At 53.9% G+C, this 22,946-nt stretch overlaps 2 protein-coding genes across 5 annotated transcripts in view; both read right to left on the bottom strand.

Annotated features, from left to right (window-relative positions):
- LMX1A (LIM homeobox transcription factor 1 alpha) overlaps window positions 1-10,544 on the bottom strand; it is a 43,289-nt gene extending 32,745 nt beyond the window's left edge. Inside the window, exons 1-4 of one of the 2 annotated variants that reach the window (XM_056497062.1) lie at window positions 10,455-10,544; window positions 9,392-9,586; window positions 8,982-9,109; window positions 8,203-8,389 (exon numbers count right to left, since the gene is read on the bottom strand). In XM_056497062.1, coding sequence (XP_056353037.1) covers window positions 8,203-8,389; window positions 8,982-9,057 — 263 coding nt within the window. In that variant the 5' untranslated portion in view covers window positions 9,058-9,109; window positions 9,392-9,586; window positions 10,455-10,544. Of the gene's footprint in view, window positions 1-8,202; window positions 8,390-8,981; window positions 9,110-9,391; window positions 9,587-9,899; window positions 10,350-10,454 lie in introns of those variants that run through there. The other variant, XM_056497061.1, reaches the window with a different exon arrangement.
- A 4,692-nt stretch (window positions 10,545-15,236) lies between these two features.
- RXRG (retinoid X receptor gamma) overlaps window positions 15,237-22,946 on the bottom strand; it is a 39,976-nt gene continuing 32,266 nt past the window's right edge. For all 3 annotated transcript variants that reach the window (XM_056497063.1, XM_056497065.1, XM_056497064.1), the window contains 7 exons: window positions 22,759-22,938; window positions 20,060-20,220; window positions 18,816-18,945; window positions 18,082-18,214; window positions 17,333-17,424; window positions 16,967-17,072; window positions 15,237-15,674 (listed from right to left, as the gene is read on the bottom strand). In XM_056497063.1, the coding sequence (XP_056353038.1) occupies window positions 15,527-15,674; window positions 16,967-17,072; window positions 17,333-17,424; window positions 18,082-18,214; window positions 18,816-18,945; window positions 20,060-20,220; window positions 22,759-22,938 (950 nt within the window). In that variant the 3' untranslated portion in view covers window positions 15,237-15,526. The remainder of the gene's footprint in view (window positions 15,675-16,966; window positions 17,073-17,332; window positions 17,425-18,081; window positions 18,215-18,815; window positions 18,946-20,059; window positions 20,221-22,758; window positions 22,939-22,946) is intronic.

The raw sequence follows: 22,946 nt of genomic DNA, 5'->3' as shown, positions 1-22,946 counted from the left end.
TCCATGCAAGGATCTCTGAAGCACAACATCAGAGGAGAGGATGCACCTCCCAAAGAGATGAATTGCATCCAAACAATGGATTCTCCAGGAATCGCCCTCGCCTCTTATGCTTTTAAGACCCCACTTTGCTCCCTTACAGTGCAGGGAACCTTGCCCCGAGGGATTTCAAGGGCTCCCCACCCCACTGAGATGGTGGTTGTCATTCCAGAGGAACAGGGGAGGGGGATTTTGCACGGTGGCAGCGGGGGCGGGGGACAATGGGCCGGGGAGCGATGGTCCCGTGAAAAGGGATTTGTTCCGCTGTCAAGGACGGCCTTAGGAAATGAAGCCACGAGGGAAGGAGAGGGGAAGGGAGCAGAGAGAGACAATGTAGGGACAGCAGTGACAGGGAGACAGCTGGGGAGGGTCAGTGCTGAGCCCTGATGGGCTCGCAAAGGCAAGGAGTGGCCGAGGAAGCGTCCTCCAGCATCCTCTGCCCTTCCAGGGGCTCGCCCCAAGGAAGAGCAAAACCTAAGATAAATCTTCAGGAAACTTAAGGAAACTTCAGGAAACTTAGTTCATTACTAATGGGCTTTTCCTGCCTGCAAATTAAAATAGGTCCCGTGCAGTGACCCCAAGATTAGCCCAGCTGATCAGAGCATGGTGCCAGTAACACCAAGGTTGTGGGTTTGATCCCTGCATGGGCCATTCACCTGAGCTGGACTTGATGATCCTACTGGGTCCCTCCCACCTCAGACAATCCTGTGAAATATTAGCATCCTGTCTCCATGCAGGGAGAACCACTTATCTGCAGCCATGGAGCCAGAAGGACCCTCGGACATCGCTGCCTGCTGGGATGTGCTGGGATACAGAGGAGAGGGGCTCTCCTACTGATCCATGCCTTCTCCTACCAATCTGCACCTTAATCGTGTCAATTTCTGCCTGGGAGGAGCTGCAGCACAAACTCTGGCTCGCCTTTGGTCAAAGGTAACCCAAGGTGGAAAACACAACGGCAAGTGGGACACAAAAATTAGGCAGATCTGGAGAGACACAGAAGATTGATATCCAGCATTCAAACTCACCCAGCAAGATGCTTTAAGCACTTATGATGATGAAAGAAGCATGTTTAAGCTAGATTTGTATTTCCAGTTCCAATTCATAGGTGATAGAGCCAACTCTCAGTTCTTTCTTTTTCATGCAGAAGACCTGACCCCAAAAAACAGGATCTTATTCATGGGCACTTGAAACACTCCACTGAAAACAGGTAGATGCATGCAAGTACAGTGCAACAAACAAACTATTTGCACTGGACATGACATGAATTCACCCCTGTACTGAGAAACTCACACGTCACCCTCCTGAAAGCTCCAACTTTAGTGGGAGAAACTCCCATTTTCAGCTGGCCAGGCGACATAATGTGCAATACCTGAAGGATCCCTGCCGAGCTGAAGAAAGTGGTCTTTTGTTAATAAGACCCCATTAAAATCCTAGATAAGCAAGAAGACAGAGTCATCAGACAGAAAACCCCCCAAATAAAGGGAACTGGGTGCCACCAGCCCAACAGTGTGCCCTGCACAGCCCCTGCACAGCACAGCTCAGCCCACCCCATGCCTTTTGCAAAAGCTCTGGCATCTGGCTGTCCGTAAATATTTGAGGTGGGAAGCCAGGAATTACAGAACCCCTCTCCTGGGCAACCAAGGTTTGACCATCTTAAAAAAAAAAAAAAATCCCACAACCCTACAAAAACAAACAGCAAACCTCAAACAGAGCTGCAATGAGATGCCTGCTGGTTTCGCAGAGACACGTAAGAAAACACGGGCGCATCCTTTGCCCCTGAGGGCCAACAGCCCCAGGAGAAGATAACTACAGACCAGCTGGATTCTTTCTGCCAGGAAGCAGGATTCCATCCAGGATAAAAGTATTCAGGAGCAAAACTATGGGTTGTCACAGGGTTCGCCATGACAGAGAGCGCTGTTAGCCTCCCTCACCTCTCCTCTTCTAAAATCTCAAACAAATACACAAAAATTCAAATTTCTCATGAAAGCACATTTATACTGAAAAAAAAATTTAAAAATAAAAAAATTCAGCTGGGTTGACCCCAGTTTTTTCCCCTAGTAAAATCAATATATTTTCTCCCTGCTTTAAACATCTTCCTCACTCCTGCTATGGAGGAGGTGCTTGATTGAATTGCAGGGAAAGGCACAGTCCTCCAGCCCAGGCCCCATCCCTGCTTCGTGTTTGCATCTGCAGAGAGCACGAGGCAGAGACAAGAGAGCACAAAGAGACAAAGAACATCTTGAGAAGAAAAATACCCGGGACAATTCTCATTCCCACCTCCCTCCACCTTGGCTACAGCCTCCTCTTCCTCAGACATGCCCCAGCACCGAGGGCTGAGTACCCCCTTGGCTGCACACCACGAGGTTCACCAGAAGTGGGGGAACTGTGAATCCAGATCCAAACTGCTGGGTTTTCCCCCTTCTCAGCCAGAAGCAGGACCTGCACCCCTGTGAGCAGGAGAACAGCCCTAGACCCCAAATTCCCTTTTCTCCTGCTCTAAGGCAGAGGGGGCTTTGGGGTCCATCCTTTCCACATCCTGGGGCGAGCGTGCAGCATCAGAATCAGAAACTGCTGTGGGTTTGGGCACGTTGCTGCCAGTGGGGATGGGGACAGCCAGCACAGATCAGTGTCCCCAGCAGCACATGCAGCCACCGGCAAATCCTGGGCAGCCGCCAGCACAGCTCACACCCAGCTCCGCCATCCGCTCCCCAGTCAGCTGGCTGTGGCCACGCCATCAGCTTCAGAGCCTGCTGGAGGGCTCCCTGAGGAAGCACCGAGCAAGAAACCAAACTGGGGGCTCCCTGAAATCCCCGGCTCTGCAAACCCCTCCCTGCGCCCGGCGGCCGCGAGCAGGTGAAGAACCGGCCAGGCGAGGGCTGGCGGGCTGGGGCAGGAGGGGACCCCAGCTGTCTCTCCAGCTGGTGGAGACAAAATTCTCATCAAAACGAAACAAATCCCTCTTTCTTCCCCGGACAGTTTCCTTTTGGTGCCTTTGTCACCGCTGCAAAAACCTGAAGCAATTCCCACGGCTTTAAGAGCCCCACCGGGGGCTGATCAGGGAGCACCAGCTCAAAGAGCGAGGAAAAAAAGGTTAAAAAATCATAGTATGTCCAAAATAAGATGGCAGAAACCACGAGGAGTCCCAAGGATGCTGATGGTACCTGCAGTGTCCAGGATCCCACTGCCAATGGGGTGACCCCAAAGCCACCCCTGTCCTCACCACGGAGGGAGAGGTGACAAGTCTATTCGACTGCCTCGCTCCCAATCTGCCAAACCTCACTCGCTCCCAGGCTTTCTATGCAACATTAATTGTAAGACAAACCTAATTAAGGGTGGAGAAAAGGGGCAAGATGCCAAATCTCTCCTTCACTCCCTTTGGAAAGGGGGAGCCCCACGAGTGAGAGGACAGGATTTGGTGGAGATGGAGGCAAGGGCCATTTTGCTTGCCTGGCATTTCCAGCACAGATCCCACAGTGGCCTCTGTAAAGTCCCTCTTGCTGCATCCCGCTGCTTCCCTGCCTTCCCACCCCCTGTCAGCACAGAAAGTTGACTTAATAACAAGAAAACCAAAAGAGGCATGCCTGGTCCCAGCCCAGCAGTACCAACCACAGCATCCCTGGTGGGGATGAGGCCAAATTTGGCTGCCCCATAGCCACACTCCTCCCAGCCCACAGGGAGTCAGCACTATTCCTCCAGGAGCTGTGGGTGAGGACAGAGAGGTGTTTGCTCCAGGAGATGAGGTGCTAGGTGGGGATGGAGAGCAGATGGGAAGCACTAAAGGGAAATACTGATTCATGGGAAAAGAGAGACCACCAAGAGGAATGTTGTGCCACAGAGCTGGTGTATACTCTGCTACCCCATCCAGACCAGCCTGTCTGCTCCCAGCTGGAGAAACCCAAGTCAGCACCATCCTCTCCACAAGATGCCCTACAAGAAGGAAAAAAGGCCTCCAGAGAACATGCTGCACTGCACCTGGACTGACCTATGGCTCTCTGTGGCTCTCAGATTTTCTGTGCTTTTTGTGGCTGATGGGAGAGAACTAACTTCTCCAAGCAAGAGAAGGCAAACCACCAGGACAAACCCCGCAGAACTCTCCAGCTGGTGGGACCAGGCCGTGCTGAAGTGTCCAGCACCCCCTCCATTCCATCCAGCTGGGATCGCTCCCCTCGCAGCCCTTCCGGGCCGGGGAAGCAGTGCCAGGCCTCGCAGCTAATTGCACAATTACATCCATTACCCACGTTCAGCAGGATAAACATCCACCATGCTCCAAAACCTCTTCCCCCTCTCTCCTCTACAGCAGCAGCTGCCAGAGGAGCCTCCAGCGGGCGAGAGGAGCCTACCCCGAGCCTGCAGCTCCATCATGGCCTGCAGGACCTTGCTGCCGAGGACTCAGACTCGTCCCCCATGTGAAGACGCTGGGAGTGATTTTAAAACCCAACACGAGTACTTCTGCACGTGCATGCACACCAGCAGGGCGGAAGGGTTTTTATTTCTTCCCTTTGCAACCGGACACGATGTCACATTTTAACCCACGAAGGAGGAGCTGGAAGCACCCGCACAGGCCCGTGACTCCCTCCGGCACACGGGATTCTGGAGGCAGAGCCCCGAGGAAGCTGGCAAGAGCACAGAGCCATCAAGCCGTGCGAAGACAGGGCGAGCGCCACACAACTGCCTGCCTCGGCCGGGGAGCCCGGCGCGGCTCGGGGGCCGCAGCCGCCCCTGCACTGCCGGCGCCCACATGCCAGGCCTGCTCCGAGATGTGCTGGCCATCTGCTCCTGCCAGCCGGGGCTGGGGCCGGGGCTCTGCGCCGTGGCTGGGGACGTGCCAAGCCGTCCCGCCGTCGCCACGCTCCCCAGCTGCGCCCCCCGTCATGACCGCACCGCTGTCAGCGCTGCCGGCCCCCAGAACCTGCAGTGGGCATCTTCCCGTGCCTCCTCACATCCCTGGCTCTGCTTGGCCCCTGCAAAAACACCACTAGGAAAGATTCCTGTCCTCGTGCAGATTTTAAGGCTCCAGAGCAGCCCTGCTCTTCCCATCGCTTCCAGCACTCCACCCTGTTTATGGCCAGCTTTGGTGCTGGCCCCTCAAATCCACCACCACAAAAACCCATCCCTCTGACCCCCACCACAGGGGCCCCAGAGCCAGGGCATGTCCCCAGGGCCACTTTGCAGTTGGGGAGCCGGCCAGGGCGAAGACTGAACCTTGTCATAGTTGAGACTTATCAGGTTTGGACAAGCGCCGGGGGCTGCCGCGGGATTCGGGATGTTCTGTAACAAACGTCCTCTGCTCCAAATAGATGCCGTCCCAGGGGCACAGGCCTGAGCTGTCCCTCCCCAGGAGCCGTCCCTGTCAGTGCTGGGGAAACTGCTCCAAGAGTGACCCCCATCTCCCCAAGTTCCCAGACAGCATCGCTATCTGAACCACCCGTGGGCCTTGAGCCGTGACACCCCAAAGAGATGCCGACCTGGCACCCTCGGCCTTTAATCCAGCCCTTTCCAAGTCCTCTCTCAAGTCCTTCCTCTTTGTGAAAGACAAAGAAATGTAAAACATGTGTTTTAACAAATTATTCCTCGATTTCTAGAGTCCAGCAAGTCAGACAAATCAGTCCGTAACACTTTCCATGGGTGTATTTATAACCGAGGGCATAGCTGCCGTCTCGCGCTCCCTCATTAACCCTCTGCGGCCTCGTCACAAACAGAGCTCAAACACAGAGCACAGAGATGTGTCGGAAAATTCTGCACCTACTCATCCCTGGGAAAGCACCCCAATGCTCACCATCTGGAAGAGAAATCCCTTCTCTCAGTTTAAAAAAAGAAAACCAACACAAACAAACCAAAACTGAAGACAACCGCAGAACACCGGTGCCGTGGCGGGCTGGATCCCGACTGCTTCCCCGACACCCCTGGCATTCCAGAGGCAGAGACCCAGCCCTCCCACCCAGAGAGGCCTCCGGAGCCGCTGCCACCGCGAGGATCGGCCGCTTTCCACCGCAAGGAGTGTCAGTCACTTGTGATAATTAACCAGCTCGAGATAATGAGCTCAGCCTGAGAGCGGCGGCGCTTCTTCAAATCCCTGCTAAAGGCACCGGCACCGCGGCCAAGGCAGGCACGGTGCTCCTGCACCCAGGAAAATGCTCAGTCCAAAGGCAGGATGGGCATTTGGGAAAATAAAGAAGGATTTTTGGTAAATAAAGAGTATCGTGTAAAGCTCGGCAGAGCTCAAAGGGAAAAGCTCTTTGGGACTCTGCTCTGCATCCTTGCCATCACCAGGTAAGGAGTCACACCATCGGCACAGCCGAGTCCTGCAGGGTGGATGAAAGGAGGAGGGACACAAACCTGCACCCCTGTGCTAGAATAATTACTATTAAATGCAAGGTGACAATGACAGGATGGCAAGAGGCAGGCAGGGGCAGGAGGGGAAGAGGCCAGCAGTGAGTTCGGGTTAAAACCATCCCACCTCGGGAAACCGCCCGTCGCAGAGCCTGAGCTTCCCGGCTCGGGAAAAAGCCACCAACTCAAACACAACCAGGAAACAACCAGGAAAAACGGTGCTATCACTGGACCCGAGGAAAAAATTGTGACATTTTTTTTCCGGCAATCATCCTTGTCCATCCCAACAGTGAGATAGATGGGCACAGCAAGAAGCCAACTGCGGCACCGATTTCTTTCGCGGCCAACAGACATCAGAGGAGGGTTTCAGGTTGGAGCCACTTCAAGAGCTCGCATGCTGCAGTCAAGAGTAAAATCCACATGTGCTGCAAGCTGGAAAGGCATTTCTGGGTGACCATCACCCCAATTTCCCCTTGATGGCCCAAACAAAAATACCGACAAAGCAGAAAACGAGAATTCAATAATCTTGGAAATGTATGGGAACCAGTAGCCAAATTTCTACAGACAAACAAGCAGGGCACCCAATCTCAACAAATTTTTTTTGCCTAGGAAAACCCACCCTGTGGCACAGCTCTCTCCTTTCCACTCTCACAGCAGCTAATTCTTCCGCTCTTTCGTAAACATTTGAAAACAAGGTCACGCGCACAAATTCTGCTTTCAATTTGCCTTGTATCCATAGTGATTAAACTCAGACCCACAATATGGGATTTAAAAGAGGAAAAAAAACAAAACCAAAAAAACCCGAAAATACCCAAAACCCCAACTTTAAGAAGGCCTGGAGCCGGGCTAGACCTCGGCACGCTCACGATCTCGCCAGGGATGAGAGCATCACCGATCACTGTTTTCTGCTACAAAAAAGGGAATTAAATTGCAGGGCTTCGACAGCCGTGCTATCGCCATAGCGAGGGATCCAGCCCCCCACCTACACCCTCCTCGAGAAACAACCGGCCCAGAGGCAACAAAAATTTAACGGCTCCAAAACTCGGCCAGGCAGCGGGGTCCGGAAAGGACAGCAAGAGCAGGATGAGCCAGGAAAAAACGAAAGCAGCTGCAGGGGAGGAAAGACTCAACAGCCTTCTCCCCATTCCCACTGGAATGGTTTTTCTTTTAAAAAAAGAAAAATAATTTTCTCATCATCTTTCCCCCCAGCCCCACACTTCCAAAAGGGAAAGGGTCAGGGATGGGAGATTTACACCCAAATTTCTTCACCATCACAGACCCGGATGCAGGAAAAGCCTCTGCATGACAGAGGCTGAATTCATTCTGAGTTCAGCAGGGCCTTCCCTGGCTCCTTCCGAGTGCCTCAGTTTCCCCAACGACCGGGGGACAGCAATACCATTTTCCTGCCTGTGAGGATATCAGGATAACAGCCTCGTCCAGCACCAGGTCAGGGAGGATATAACTTTCCTCCTGCAGATGCTCCGTAGGAAAATAAAGCAGGAAGAAAATGCTTGGCCCCATCCCTGCGCAGACCTGGGGTTACCGTGGGTCTCCCAGGCTCCCAACAAAACATCCTCAATTCCCAGGGCACAACCTGAGCACAACGGAACAGCTCTAAAAAGGGAAGAGAGAGCCGGGGTGCAACGAGACCGCGGGGCAGAAGCACAACTCGCCGTGCAGCACAGCAAGGGCTGACACCTCCTGGGACACCGGGCAGCGGGACCGGGAGCGGCGGCGGGACACCAGCCCCCCGCACAAGCTTTTGCAGGGCACCGGGGCGTCGTGGGAGGTGAGGACAGGGCGAGCGGGGCTCCCCGAGGGGCAAGCGACACTTACTTCTCATAGTCCAGCTTGCAGTAGAGCTTCTTGTCGCGGTAGAAGCAGGTGGTCTGCAGGGGCTCCTTGCAGGACGCGCACTGGACGCACTGCTCGTGCCACAGGCTGTCGTTCAGGCGCAGCAAGAACCGGTCCAAAATCACTCGCTGACACCCTTCGCACACCGACTTGGGGGTCGCGGCTCTGCCTGCGGGGAAAGAGCCGGGGGCTGGCGTGGGCGGAGGGTAAGGCGGCCGGGGACGCGGGCCGGGCGAGGGACGGACGGACGGACGGACGGACGGAGGGTCCCGCGGTTCTCGCTTCCCCCGCACAGGCTCGTGGGTCGCGGGGGGACGGGGCTATGCGGGGGGCTGCTGCGGAATCCAGGAGGGCCCTGTGCCTTAGGGCAGCCCCGGGGGTGGCACATCGCCCCCAATTTCGTTCCTCTTGGAAAGGCGGCAGCGGAGCCGCGGCTCAGAGAGAGGGCGAGCGCTTGAAACCGATATTAAAACGAAGATAAAAAGAAGAAGTGGATTATTTATTGCTCGATACGAAGGAGAGCCCTTCGTTACAAGGGGGGGTTAGGGGGACACGCAATTCAATGCAATCGCGGAACGAAGCGGCAGCAGCGAAGGCGGGCGCCGGGGGCACACCCCGGGCGGAGGCAGCGGCGCGGCGCCGGGCAGGAGCGAGCCGGGAAAAGCTGTCCCCGGGCCTCCCGAACCCCCCGTGCCCATCCACCCCGGCCCTGCCCCGCCCTATGGGGTCCCCAGCAGGGCAAGCGGGGTGCCCGGACTTACCCAGCAAGGAGGAGAAGGGGGTCGCGGGGTCCAGGGCGCTCTGCAAACTCTCCTCCATCTTCAGCCCGTCCAGCATGGTGGAGAGCCGGGCCGGGCGAGGGGCCGCGCCGCCCGCCTGCCAACACAGCCTGGACACAGCGCGCTCAGCCCGGCCGCCCCCGGCCGGGGCTTCCCCGCCCGGCTCCCCGCCCGCTCCCGGCGCCGCGTTCCCTCCTCCCTCCCAACGGGAGAACCCCTCGGGCCCCCCGTTCCGGCTGCGCAGCCGCTGCCCCGGCCGGGCTCGTAGCAGCCCCCCAGCCCCCCAGCCCCGACGTGGGGAGGCCACCGGAGCCGGGCTCCCCGCGGCCGCGGACGGGAGGATGCGGGACGGGAGGATGCGGGGCTGCCGTCGGCGGGGCTCGGCCGCTTACCTGGGGCGGCCCGGGCGGTGCCTCCCTGCGAGGAGCCGGCGGGAGAGGCGTCCGCAGCCACGGCTCCTGGGGGGTTTTGCGGCGGCTCCTGCCTCCCCGGCTGTGTCGCACCCCGCACTTCCCCGCCGCCGGCGCTGCCCGGGCTGCGGAGCGAGCTGCGGCTCCCTGGACGGCTCCCGAGAGGAGCGCACCAACCTGCGAGGAAGCGCCCGTCCGACTGCTGCCAAAGCACATTTCCTGGAGCTGATACCTCCCTGCCCGACCCCCACCCCCTGCCCTCCCCTCTCCACCCCACTCGAAATAAGTTTCCTCCCCGCTCTCCTGCCTGGCTGCAGGCACCGGCCCCGCCACGCCTCGAGGGGCCGGCGGCCCTTCCCGGCTCCGGGGTGCACGGCTCGGCCTGGCCGCCCCAGCTCCGCTCCGCTCCCTGGCTTTTTTCCCTTCTTTTCTTAGAAAGCCAAAAAGAAGGAGAAAAAAAAAAAAAAAAAGGTAGAGGGTGGTGCCCCACCACAGCGTCTCTCCCTGTAATGAAACCGGCTGGAAATCAAGTCCCCCTTCCAGGAGAAGCCGCCCAGGCCGGCAGTTTTTGGGGAAAGCCGGTCCCCTGCCCGGGTCCCCGGCGGGGATGCGCATCGCCCCGGGCGCCTCGCTCCCGCTGCTCCGGAGCGTTTAAGGAAAATGAGTGCTGGGAGGAGGAAAACAAAAAAGAAATAACAACAACAACAACAACAAAAAATCCCAACACCAATGCCGGAGAGCTGCCCCGGAGGGCTCAACGCCAGCGATCCCTGGCTCCGAGCGGGCTCGGTCCGCTCCGGGCGCCGGTTCCGCGGGGCCGCAGGGGGAAGCGGAGCTCCGGCTCCGCCAAACCGCATCGCTTTCGGGGAGGGGAAACCCGCGGAGGAGCGATCCCGCCCGGCCGGGAAAGATGAAACTTGCAGCCTTTCCGCAGCCGTCCTGCCCGGCTCTCCCTCCCCTCCTGCTTGGGAGGTTTCGCTGTTTTTCGGGGGATTTCCCGGCCCCGCAGGTCGGATCGGTCCGCAGCGGTGCTGGGGCCGCGTACCTGCCGCTGCCGGAGCAGCCCGGACGGGGATCCGCGGCTTCCCCGGCACGGAGCAGGGCTGGGACCGCGGCTCCGAGCTGCGAGGGACCCGCTGTAGGATCGCGGAGGACGGGAGGCTTTTAGGGGCCTCACCTCCTGTGCTCACCGCTGACCTTGGCACCAGGGGCAGATGCGCTCCCAGCCTCTCTGTGGGGCATCCTCGTCACCAAGCGCTCCCCACACCCAGATGACGTGGGTGATGCAGGGACCGAGGTCGTGTCCTCTGGGAATTCGTAGGAAGGAGAGAGGCCACAGGTTAGCCCGGGCAGCTCACCGCCCTGCCAAAATCCCAGGGGAGAGGGAATCTCGGCCCTGGGGCAGCCCTGGTGTGTCCCAGTACAACTCCACCGGGATTTCGGGCATGAAAGCCTTGGTGCTATCACACGGGGCAGCGAGAAACAGCTCTGACCACTCACATCCAGGAAGGCTGGGCTGCAGGGAGGCACCGGGCTCGGACACCTTTGTCTTTGGCTCTGCCGACTGTCTCCGAGCAGCTACAGCCAAGTGTCTGAGCAGCCAGAGCCGCTGGAGCCACCTTGCCAAGCCACCAGCCCAGCAAGGACAGCAGCGTGACCAGGGGCTCCAAGCACTGCATGCTGCTCTTCCTGCCCGTGCAAACCATCCCAGCCTCCCCACCCTGTCCATCCCACCCACAGGGCTGTGCGGGGCAGATTTTCCTCACACAGCCAGGGAGTGGCAGCCCCGTGGGGTGGGAATACCATCCACTAGCACTGCTAAAAGCCGTGTCCCTGTGCAGGGCACTTGGCTGGCAGACTCAGACTGCCCACCAGGTTTGCTCTGCCCAGATGTAGGAGCAGTTGGGAAGGAAGTCATTCCTTCCTGGATGTTGCCACCCTATGGTTTTCCTCCTCCTCCTCTTCTCCATAGGAGGAGGGTCTGGAGACTCTCACCTTGTGGCTCTCGTGTACAGTTCCCAGCTTGGTCTATGAAGATCAGGTTTGGGGGCTGAGGCAAGTGTGTAACACCAGGGAGGCTGCAGCAGGGTGTTGCTGCTCGTGGTTTACACATCCACCAGCTCCCACACAGGTCAGAGCTACTGGAGCACACCTGGCCTCATGCAAAGGGTGATTTTACGAGATGAAGCAGTAAAATATGCAAGAAATACACTCCAAACCCCTTCTCTCCCAAAGCACACCTTCAACACGAGGGGAGTATTTCAGGCAGCTCACTACAGCCTCTGAGGACCTTTATAAGCTCACTCAGAGCTGAACTAGGGGCAGAGGCCCACATCATCAGCAGCCAAAGAGAATTAAACCAGAGGAAAAGCAGGTCTTGCCTTTCTCCTTCTAGCTGTAGGGTCTGCAGGCAGCCAGGTGTTGCAGAAAGTGGGTGGTGCTGGAGAACTGCATTAAACAGGAGCTGCCAAGCGAATTAACGAGGCCACAACATTGGCAGAGGGGCTGCACATCCTCCCCAGCCGTCTCCCCGCTGGGGCTGCCCAGCTGTCATGGTTTGTGCAGGTCCCCACTGCTGGAAGGGGATCAGCAGCACTCAGCTCCCAGGTAGCCACAGCCACAGCAACTGCCCTGGCTCCAGACATCCTCCAGCATCACCTTAACTCTGCCCAGCCAAGCAGAGGCAGAAACACTCAGGAGCAGGCAGGGCTGGCCCCAGAGAGACCAAGGAAGAAGATGGCCATGAGCCACCTCCCTTGGGACAGGAGTCACTGGGCCAGTGTCATCCAGGTGCCTCAAATGCCCAAAGCCAGCCTGGCACAGAAGAAAAAGCCTTGCCCAGCACCAGAGACATCTGTGGACAGCACTCAGCCCTGCAAGGACACACCTCCCTCTCCTTCTGCCACCCTCAGAGCCCTTCAGAGGCATCAGCAGCCTGGCACAGAGGCAAGCCAGAGACCAGCCCACAGCCACCATGCTCTCAGATAGCCCTGGGGTGTAAAAATCCTCTCCTTTTACCACTGAAATCCCCCCGACCAAGCCTGTCTCAGGTAGAGTTGGTTGCACAGAGGGTGCAACAGAGGGACACAGAGGGGAGGAGCAGAGGAGTCAGGCAGCAAGGAGAATATCTCAGGGAAGCTCAGGTGGGATGGTGAAGGCAGTCCAGAGCCCAGTCCAGACAAGAGGTCCTTGAGAAAAGGTCAATGTTGGTGGCACTCAGTTGGATTCACTCTGTTGGTGTCTGAGGGTGATGTCAGGTCTGCAGGATGTGTCCCTGAATCACTCAATCCACCAGGGAACCCAGACTCAAACTGAACATAAACCAGCTCAAACTTTCATAGTTAATTTCTTTTTTATTCTCAGTCCAGAAGTGCTGTTGTTGGACTCAGTGGAAACTGAAGCAGCTGCTACAGAACCCAAAACTCCACTGTTTTTGGAAGCCCCCTCCACCGAGCACTGCAGAGGGAGCAGCTCAGAATTAAGAAATGCTTTGACACATTTGGCCTGTACACCAGAACAAAGCTTGTCCGTGGTGAGGGACAAGTGCTGCTAACTTGGGAAGCTCATGAGATGTGATGCATGGTGGCAAAGAGAAAATGGCCTTGAAGCAGCTATTTATTAATCCCAGAGCAAAGGAAAAATTGTCTGAGCTTAATCTGAGGCTCTGAGGGGCTCCATGGGGTAACCAATGACTGCATGAAGTTTTCTTTGGCTTATCAATGATTGTGATTTCTACTGTTTTATGAAAATGGGGTTTTTCCAGGGTTGAAGATGGGGGAAGCTCCAGCCATGCCGAGCTGCTCTTGTTCTGCAGCAACTCCCAGAAGGATAACCACACCAGGGAGTTATTGCCAGCTGCTGTGGGGTTTGTTCCTCAGCGTGTCCAAAGACTCACTCCTACACTTTGCAAGGCTTGGGGGAAGCACAGCTCGTGGACAACACCCCTGTGGAGAGGTCTACACCATGAATGAGGAATCCAAGGGTTGGGACCAAATCCAGGAGATTGCATCAACCCTCAGTGACTGCAGATAGAGCTGGGTTGCTCCATGACTTGTTTCCTCTGCAGAGGACATGGGTTTGCCAGTGACACTTTCAGATGAGCAAGTGGTGTTTTATTCACAGAGGCCACATGGAGAGTCATGGTCTCTCTGCCCTGCCAGACACAGGGTGGGGGAGTTTTTGGTGGGCTGAGTGTTAAGTTTTTCCAAAAACCCAGTAGTCATCTGGAGAAACAGGACAAAGCCCTGCTCAAACTGCAGCCTGCAGACCTTGTGGCACAGAATCCAGAGATTACCCTTCCAAGTTAAGAATGAGGGTGTCCAGCAGCCACCTTGAGATTTCCTGGCCCATTTTGGTTACCACATCCTAGCACTTCCAACATCAAAATACCACAGGCAGCAGTCTGGATTTGTTTGAGGTCAGCATCAATCAGAAAAGAACCCCAACCCTGTCAGCTGGGGAGCAGTTCTTAGAAGTTTACATCTCTTAGATGGGAAGCCTGAGCAGCCCAGGCTGGAGGTGCATCTCACCATCAGTGTGGTGTGGTACCACCCCGTGCAGCATCCCAAATTCCAGCAACAGTTTCACAATGAGCAAGTTGTGTATTTTCTGTATTTGAACACTTTTAATGGAAAATTACCTTTCCAATTAAGAATAGCTTCTTAGTCAGTGTTTTTCACATTTTTTTGAAATTCTCCCAGGGTTTTTCTCATGAGGAAAAGAAAAAATTAAAGCGTTTTTGTAACATTGGGGTTTTCCCTCTTTTTTTTTTTTTTTTTCCCACTCTTTTAAATTTTCCTTTTCCTTCTCTCAGCGAAATACTGGAAAATGAATCATGTCCCAGTGTGGGAGCTTCAACAAAACGTTTCATTTTTATCCTCCTTCCTTTTCTGTTGTCAGCCCTCCTCTCCCTCGACCTTCCCCGAGCCGGCAGCGTCGCAATCTGTCAGGCGGACAGACAAAGCTGCATCTCACCCCACTGTCTGCTGAGAGGGTCAGGAGGGGCAGATCACTTAACACTACACCTGTTTTATGAATAATAATGCAGACAGTTTCCCTGGGTTCCTGGGAGGACATTTTCCCACCAGGATAAGCGCTGCATATTGAACAAATTAATGTCTTTAACTCGTTTGACTCTGGTTAGCTCGGCTGCAATGGGGAGCTCCAGCTGTGCTGTTGGAGCAGGGGAAGGACCAGGCAGGCCTTTGAGGATACATTTTTAGAGTGTCTTGTTCTTTCCTTCCCTGCAAGTTTCACTCGTGGAAGTGTGATGTTAAAAATCTGGGGCTCGTGAACCTGTTTCCGGAGCAAAATTATGGAGGGAAACAAAAATAAAAAGAACAGGATGCATGAAGCATCAGGAAAATGGAAAGTTATCCATGAGCACACAAGGTCTGTGTCACTCCAAAATATTCCACCTGGACCACAATAAAACACTTTAGTTCTTTTGTCAGTGGCTACAATAGCTCATAAAAGGAAAACAAAAAAACCAAAACAAAACAACCAGCCCCTCACACATTAAAAACTTACTTTTAATATTACTTTAAGACTTCAAAGAATTCAAAGAGTCCAAGAGTTTCTTTTTAAGATGAAAGGTTTTGATTCACAGCAGCAAGTTCCTCTAGGTCTTTCCTCAGAAGAAGCAAGAAGAAGCAATACCCATCTTCTCTCAGCCAGAGGACTGCATCCATCAGCACAAGCAGCAATATCCCAGGTGACATTCCTGCCCTGATTTGGGCTGCCCAAGAGTGTCAGGAGGGACCCTCAGCCCCATCCCAAGCTGGACCCCTGACCACAGCAAAAGAGGACACTGCTCTGCCAGCTCCAATCAGTGCCTCACTCGCATCATTTTATTTCTGTTGACTTTTATTGAGAATGAAAAAATAATTTAAAGCAATTATCTGTACAGGGGGGGCAGGGGGATGGTTAGCTGGGTGGAGGATCTGTGACCCCTCCTCAGACAGGCCAGGGAGGGTTCCAGGGGTGATTTACAGCTGTACAATCCCAGCCAGGAGGAGCAGAGGGCCAAGAACATCTCTGGAGCTCTCACAGGCTCCGAGCAGAGGGGCAGGAGCTGTGCAGGGGCACAGGGGGCCAAGGGTCTGGCCAGACAGACCCTCAGGTGACCTGCAGGGGTGTCTCCAGCATCTCCATGAGGAAGGTGTCGATGGGGGTGTCTCCAATCAGCTTGAAGAAGAAGAGGTGCTCCAGGCACTTCAGCCCGATGGACCGCAGCGCCGGCAGGCGCAGCAGGAGTTTGGCAAACCTGGGAAAAACCAGAGTCAGAGGCACCAGGGAGCCACTGGCTGCCCTCTCCCACCTATTTCCAAGCCTGCACAAGCCCAAATTCTACATCCCAAAAAAAAAAAAAAAAAAAAAAAAAAAAAGGAGGGAAAGGAAGGGAAAGGAAAGGAAAGGAGAGGAAAGGAAAGGAAAGGAGAGGAGAGGAGAGGAGAGGAGAGGAGAGGAGAGGAGAGGAGAGGAGAGGAGAGGAGAGGAGAGGAGAGGAGAGGAGAGGAGAGGAGAGGAGAGGAGAGGAGAGGAGAGGAGAGGAGAGGAGAGGAGAGGAGAGGAGAGGAGAGGAGAGGAGAGGAGAGGAGAGGAGAGGAGAGGAGAGGAGAGGAGAGGAGAGGAGAGGAGAGGAGAGGAGAGGAGAGGAGAGGAGAGGAGAGGAGAGGAGAGGAGAGGAGAGGAGAGGAGAGGAGAGGAGAGGAGAGGAGAGGAGAGGAGAGGAGAGGAGAGGAGAGGAGAGGAGAGGAGAGGAGAGGAGAGGAGAGGAGAGGAGAGGAGAGGAAAGGAAAGGAAAGGAAAGGAAAGGAAAGGAAAGGAAAGGAAAGGAAAGGAAAGGAAAGGAAAGGAAAGGAAAGGAAAGGAAAGGAAAGGAAAGGAAAGGAAAGGAAAGGAAAGGAAAGGAAAGGAAAGGAAAGGAAAGGAAAGGAAAGGAAAGGAAAGGAAAGGAAAGGAAAGGAAAGGAAAGGAAAGGAAAGGAAAGGAAAGGAAAGGAAAGGAAAGGAAAGGAAAGGAAAGGAAAGGAAAGGAAAGGAAAGGAAAGGAAAGGAAAGGAAAGGAAAGGAAAGGAAAGGAAAGGAAAGGAAAGGAAAGGAAAGGAAAGGAAAGGAGGAAAAAGAAATTATACATCCCGATTCTCCCTCCAAGATTTGACCATCTTAACACCTTACAAGACTTACATCTCCACAGTACTGTTTAAATCTGTCCTCCCAAAATCCCCAGGCTCCGAGGGGGTGTGCAGCCCCTCGGCCCCCTTTTGGAGGCACAGCTGGAAGGGGGTGCAGGGGGTCCCTGTTGCCCTGCCCTCTGTCTGTGGTGACAGCCAGAGCCAAAGCCAGCAGAAGAAAGTGTGGGCAGTGGTGGGGACCGACCCAGCTGCCGGCGCTTCGAGAGCTCGGCCAGCAGAGGGTAGGATTGGATTGGAAAGCAACAAAAATCCCAACTCCAGGGCACCCCAAAGGCTCAGAGAGGCAGCTCTGACTCAGTCTGTGCCCAGTCTCCTCTCCCCAGGGGGGCATGGCTCTGCTTGGCCCCTGCTGGGGCACTCACCGCCCGGGCTGCTCGGGGTATTTCTGCTTGGTGTAGGCTTCCAGCGTGGCATAGACCTTCTCCCGCAGCGACTCCACTTCCGAGGGGCTGGACAAACCCTTGGCATCTGGGCAAGGGAGAGCACACAGGTGGATAGGAGAGGACTCACACCCTCTTTAATCCTGTGTTCAGAGACTGGGACAAATCTTGGACTACTGGGAGGCGTCCCTGCCCATTGCTGGGGGGTTGGAGTGATGTGATCCTCGAGGAACCTTCCAACCCAAAGCACGAAATCTGTCTGCAGCCCTGATGCTCACTGTCACAGTGACCTGCTGTGGCCCAGACAGACCATTTGCCACCTGGGACTGTCCCCAGCCTGGGACTTACCTGGGTTAAACAGGACAATGGCTCGCAGGCACCCCAGCTCCGACTTATCCATCTGCATGTCTTTCATTTTGGACACCAGCTCTGTCAAAACCCTGCATGTGGGGGACAGGGGTGAGCAGACAACCAGAGACCAGTGTCTCTACTCACCCTCAATCCCTCTCTGCAGGAAGAGGGGTATCTTTGAGGCACAGCCATGCCCCACACTGCAGTTCTACAAGTGCATCAGCAACATCCAGGGACCTGAGCATCAAGTTTGCTCCTGTTCTCAATTTGTTCAGCGTGCAGCACTCACAGTTTGCACTCACTCAAGGAAAACCACATGGGTTTTCTCCACTTTTTTGCTGTGTAGTGCAAAACATGGGCACTGTCCTTACACGTGCCTGGTGTGTACAGAGTGGTGAGGCAGTGTCCTGCCAGGCAGGGAGCAGGCCAAGGACAATATGTGTGCAGTTGTCACACAAGCAAGTTGGGGCTTGAGGCTTTGCCATCTAAAGCTCTTGGTGAGCAGTATTAGGCCTAGATACAGCAAATTTTCAATAGAGGAGCATTCCTCCCCCTACACCCAACTACAAATCCCTTCCCACTGCGCTTTCACCCCATTCTCATTTTTTAAGGCAGTCAAGCATCCCCTTGCCCATTCCAAGCTACTTCTGCCCCAAACCACAAAAGGTTAAGTTATGTTTCCCATTCAGAAGGGCAGAGCCAGCCTGGCCACCCCTTTGGGGGGATGACAGGAACAGGGCAGGTACCTGTCGAAGATGGAGCCCACGCCAGCGCTGTGGGCGCTGCTGCGGTGCACGTGCAAGCCCGTGGCCAGCAGGATCCCGTCCTGGACCGACACAGAGCGATGGGAGAAGGAGGCAATGAGCAGCTCATTCCAGCCTGCAAGCACAGGAGAGCACGGCACGTGAGGCAGCAGCCCCACGTGGAGCAGCAGAGCTGGTTTCTCCCTGCTGGCGTTGGACTAAACTCAGAGGAGAGTTGGCACCCCCAGGTACCAGCTGCAGCCCTTGACAGCACTGCAAGGGGTGGGCTATCCCTTGGAAATATTGGGAAAATGCTCTCAGGTTCATGGTGTGATTCTTGGGGTTGTTCTAGGCAGGGCCAGGAGTTGGAATTTGATGATTCTTGAAGGTTTCTTCCAACTCGTGATATTCTATAATTCTATGACTCTGACCAGCAGCAAGGACAAAGCAGATATTGACTCAAAGGGAAAAAAAACTAAAATTACAAAAAAAGAAAGGGGGGAAATATGCTGGGCTTTCTTCCTAAAAACCATATTCCTAGCAACTGCAATCCCTTTGCAAACAGCAGATTCTATTGCCTCACCCACAACCTCTGCCAGCCTCTCCTTGTGTCTCAGAGCAGGAGATGCAGGGATGGACTGGCTCAGGACTGCACATGCAGCATCCAGCCTGGCTGGCTGTCCCAGGGAAGGGCCAGGGGCAGCAGGGACAGCCAGGTGCCAGCTGGGGGACACTACCTGCCCGGAGGAGGATGACTTGGTCTTCCAGAGTCAGGTCAGAGAAGTGGGGGATGCGCTTGGCCCACTCCACGAGTGTGAAAAGCTGCTTGTCAGCAGCGTGGCAGATGTTGGTGACAGGGTCGTTTGTCTGGCAAAGAGGGGTAGGAAAAGGGAAAGAGCAGAGGAAAAAGAGGAGAATTCATCAATGAAAAAACTTTGATAGTCACAATCATAATCAATGCTGCACGTGGTGTTGGGTTAATGATGCTCAGGGCCACAAGTACAGCACTCAAACTGCCCAAAATCTCAGCTGGGTGTTGCTGGGAGGAGCAGGCATTTGTTACCATTGTCCCCTCTGCAGCCAGCCAAGCCAGCCTGCAGTGGGTACCTACAACAGAGGCTAGACAAGATTAAGAGAATAAAAAGGAGTATTTATTACAGGCCTTCATTAGGCACATCTTGGGCAGGCAAAAGCCTCTGAGAGGGGCTGAACCCAAGAAGGATGATGGTCAGGAGTTTTTAATTATTATTATAATACATATATATATATGTTTGGTCCATTTACATATCAGGGATTAATCTTCCAATTACAGCTTCAGGTAATGAAGTCATATATCCCCAGTTTGCTCTCCCCTAATTCACTTTATTTTATACTTTTTGGGGCCCGAGGCTGTAGGGTGTCCTTGAGTTTCTTCATTGTTTTGTCTGAATAAAATGTGAAGACAGTAGCTAACACTCTATATGGAGTTTTAGAGTTGTACACTAAAGCAGTACAGGATTTGAAAAATATCAAAGTTAAATCCTAAGGCATCAAGCTGGTTGCTAGACTTTTCTGTTTGCTTATTGCCCTTTGCAAAGCAAGTCCCTCGTGGCTGGCTGCAGTCCTGCTCCCCAGGGCACATCTGAAAGCCAGGGAGCAGCCCCTGAACAGGCACGGGCAGTTTAATCCAAACAGAAAAACCACAGCAGTGTTCTTGCAGACAGAAATGTTCATGGCCATGCACGTGTGGAAGCCAGCACAGGGCTCAGACTCTCCAGCATCTATTTCCCTATCTACTCATTGAAACTAAAGGAGACTTGGGAAAAAAAAAAGTTTGGAAAACAACATATAGGCTGTTTTTTAGTTGTCATGCAGAGTAGCTTCAACAGAAAGACTGTTGGTGATTTTTAGGTGGTGTGCAGCAGAATCTTCCTGTTGTTCTGCTGAAATGGCAGCTCAAAGCCCCTCATCTCTGGCTGCAGGTGGTGCCAGTGGCCCTTACCGAGCTCTCTGTGCCCACATCACTGTAGGGCTCCGTTTTGGGCTCCACTGCCAGCTCAGCTTCCAGGATCCTCTCCACGGGCATGTCCTCACTGCCACTGCTGGTGGACTCAGCCTCGTTGTCACTGCGCTCCCTGCTCCTCTGCCTCTCCTCCTGCACAGCTGTGGGACACAAGCACAGCTCTCTGCACCCACACCTGCCCACAGGTGGGAGGAGAAACACCCCCCAGCAGGGGGAGAACAGAACAGCATTGTTAACATTGTTTTTAATAAAAAAATATTTCAGATGCGCAGCCATTCAAGCGGCTGCTCCCACACCAGCAGCCTCCAAATTCGACAAAAGGTTGTGGTTTCCAAAGTGTGAAGCTCCAGAAGAGAGGGAGGAGGAGCTGGTTCCTGCAGGTGGCAGCCTGGACTCGGCTGTCACCAGGGGCTGGAGGAGGCAGGAGGGACCCAGCACTCACACACAGGATTTCTGTGCTCTCAGCTGCTTCCATCAGCCCCAGCACACTTTCAACAATCCCACAGCAGCCAGAGCATCCAGCAGCAGGGCTAGACAGCCCCAAACCCCCAGCTGGATTCACACATGCTGCTTGTCTCACTCCTGAGCAAAATCCCACCCAGTCTGGCGTCACCTCTCCCTCTTCCACCTCTCCTCCTCATCCTCCCCACTAGAAAGTTCCTTCTAGATCAGTACCCAAACCCCTTCCCTCCCTTCTCCCCTCTCTGTTTTCCAAAATAGCTACTGACTGAAGGCACAGAATCATTACATTCTCTCCAAAGCTCAGTTATTAGCTCCCAGGGCTGCTGTGTGTAAGATTGGTCAGTGTAGGACCTGTGTATCTTGTGTACAACAGAAGTCCTGGGCACACTTTTTTTTTTTGAGAAATCCCAAAGGGAAATATGACAATCCTGCATTAAAAAAAAAAAGGTGACCAGCAGACATAATATTTTTAATATAATTCTAAATAAATATAATATTGCTATATTAAATACAATATAATACATTGAAGTATTATTATTATTATTATTACTATTACTATTATTATTACTATTATTATTAGATATTATTAGATATTATATTGTTTAGTTCACTGCTGGGGAGAAATGGCAGCACCCAAGGAGATGGATCAGTGGGGCATCCAGCCTAGCTCTTGTGAGGGATGGCAACACAGGACACAGGTATATGCCAGCCAGGTGGGAGGAATATCTGTCCTCTTTAGAGTAAGGGACAGGAAAAAACCATGCAAGTGTTTCTGAAGTCACCAAAATCTTACTGGAAGAAGGAACGTGGCAAGGAAATACCTTGGCTCATCACTCAGCCCCTGAACTCAAGCTGCACTCTGTCCCCAGTTTCTCTAGCTCCCAAAAAACCCCTGTGATTGCTGCAGCCAAACCAGGATCCTGGGGTTTAAATTTTCACTCTCTGCAAAAGGAAGTTGCTTTAACACCCTGGTCCTCTGAACCACTTTGCACCTGGCTGGAAGAGGGAGCTGTGCCTGGGATTAAGTCTTTGATTCCAGCCTGATTGGATTTTGCAGCCCCCTGCTGCCCTGGGAGCTCGAGGCAGCACAGCTTTGGTGATGCTGCAGGACAAGAATTAGGTGGTGACAAATAAAGTCAGCAAATCAAGAACTGAAAAAGGAAGCTGCTCTTGACAAAGGAGGCAAGAAGGCTGCAGGACCCCTCACTGCTGGGTGCTGCTCCCAGCAGAGCTTTACAGGCTTCCAAGGGGTCCAAGCTATTAAGAGTCACTAATTAGAAGCAAGATTGGGTCAAAATCAGTTAAAAGCTTCAATGCTCACCAGTGTGTGTGTTTAGGTGAGAAGAAAAATACAGTGTAGGAGCTTCCCCATCAGTCTCTTCCCTTATCAGCCCCTCTCCTTATTAGGAAAAAATTCTCCACAGAAGGGGTTGTCAAACATGGGAACAGGCTGCTCAGGGATGTGGCTGAGTCACCATCCCAGAGGTCTTTAAAGTTCAGGTAGATGTGGCACTTAGGGACAGGGTTTAGTGGTGGAATCTGCATTGCTGGGCCAATGGTTTTTCTTGATCCAAAAAGCCTTTTCCAACCTAAACTATGATTCTCATTTTCTTTACATAACGAGCTCCACAGTGCCCTGACACTCCTGGTGTGGGGTTTTGTCACCAAGAGCCTGACACATCCTAAAGAATGAAGGAAAATTTCTCCAAAGCCATTGCTCCCAGCAGCCCCAGCCCTACCTTCCCTCTTCATCCCCATGGCCAGGGTTTAATGTGGAATCTGCATTGCTGGGCCAATGGTTTTACTTGATCCAAAAAGCCTTTTCCAACCTAAACTATGATCCTCATTTTCTTTACATAACGAGCTCCACAGTGCCCTGACGCTCCCAGTGTGGGGTTTGTCACCAAGAGCCTGACACATCCTAAAGAATGAAGGAAAATTTCTCCAAAGCCATTGCTCCCAGCAGCCCCAGCCTTACCTTCCCTTTCATCCCCATGGCCAGGGTTTAATGTGGAATCTGCATTGCTGGGCCAATGGCTCCATTGATCCAAAAAGCCTTTTCCAACCTAAACAATGATCCTCATTTTCTTTACATAAGGAGCTCCACAGTGCCCTGACGCTCCTGGTGTGGGGTTTTGTCACCAAGAGCCTGACTCATCCTAAAGAATGAAGGAAAATTTCTCCAAAGCCATTGCTCCCAGCAGCCCCAGCCCTACCTTCCCTCTTCATGCCCATGGCCAGGCACTTCTGATAGCGGCAGTACTGGCAGCGGTTGCGTTGGCGCTTGTCGATGAGGCAGTCCTTGTTATCCCGGCAGGTGTAGATCAGATCCTTCCTGATTGTCCTCTTGAAGAAGCCTTTGCAGCCCTCACAGCTGTACACCCCATAGTGCTTCCCTGGGGGG

The sequence above is a fragment of the Oenanthe melanoleuca genome, chromosome 8 (assembly GCF_029582105.1).
Source record: "Oenanthe melanoleuca isolate GR-GAL-2019-014 chromosome 8, OMel1.0, whole genome shotgun sequence".
Classification (NCBI taxonomy): Eukaryota; Metazoa; Chordata; class Aves; order Passeriformes; family Muscicapidae; genus Oenanthe; species Oenanthe melanoleuca.
Note: the sequence above shows the minus strand (reverse complement) of the source record. Positions and strands in the feature narration are given on the sequence as shown.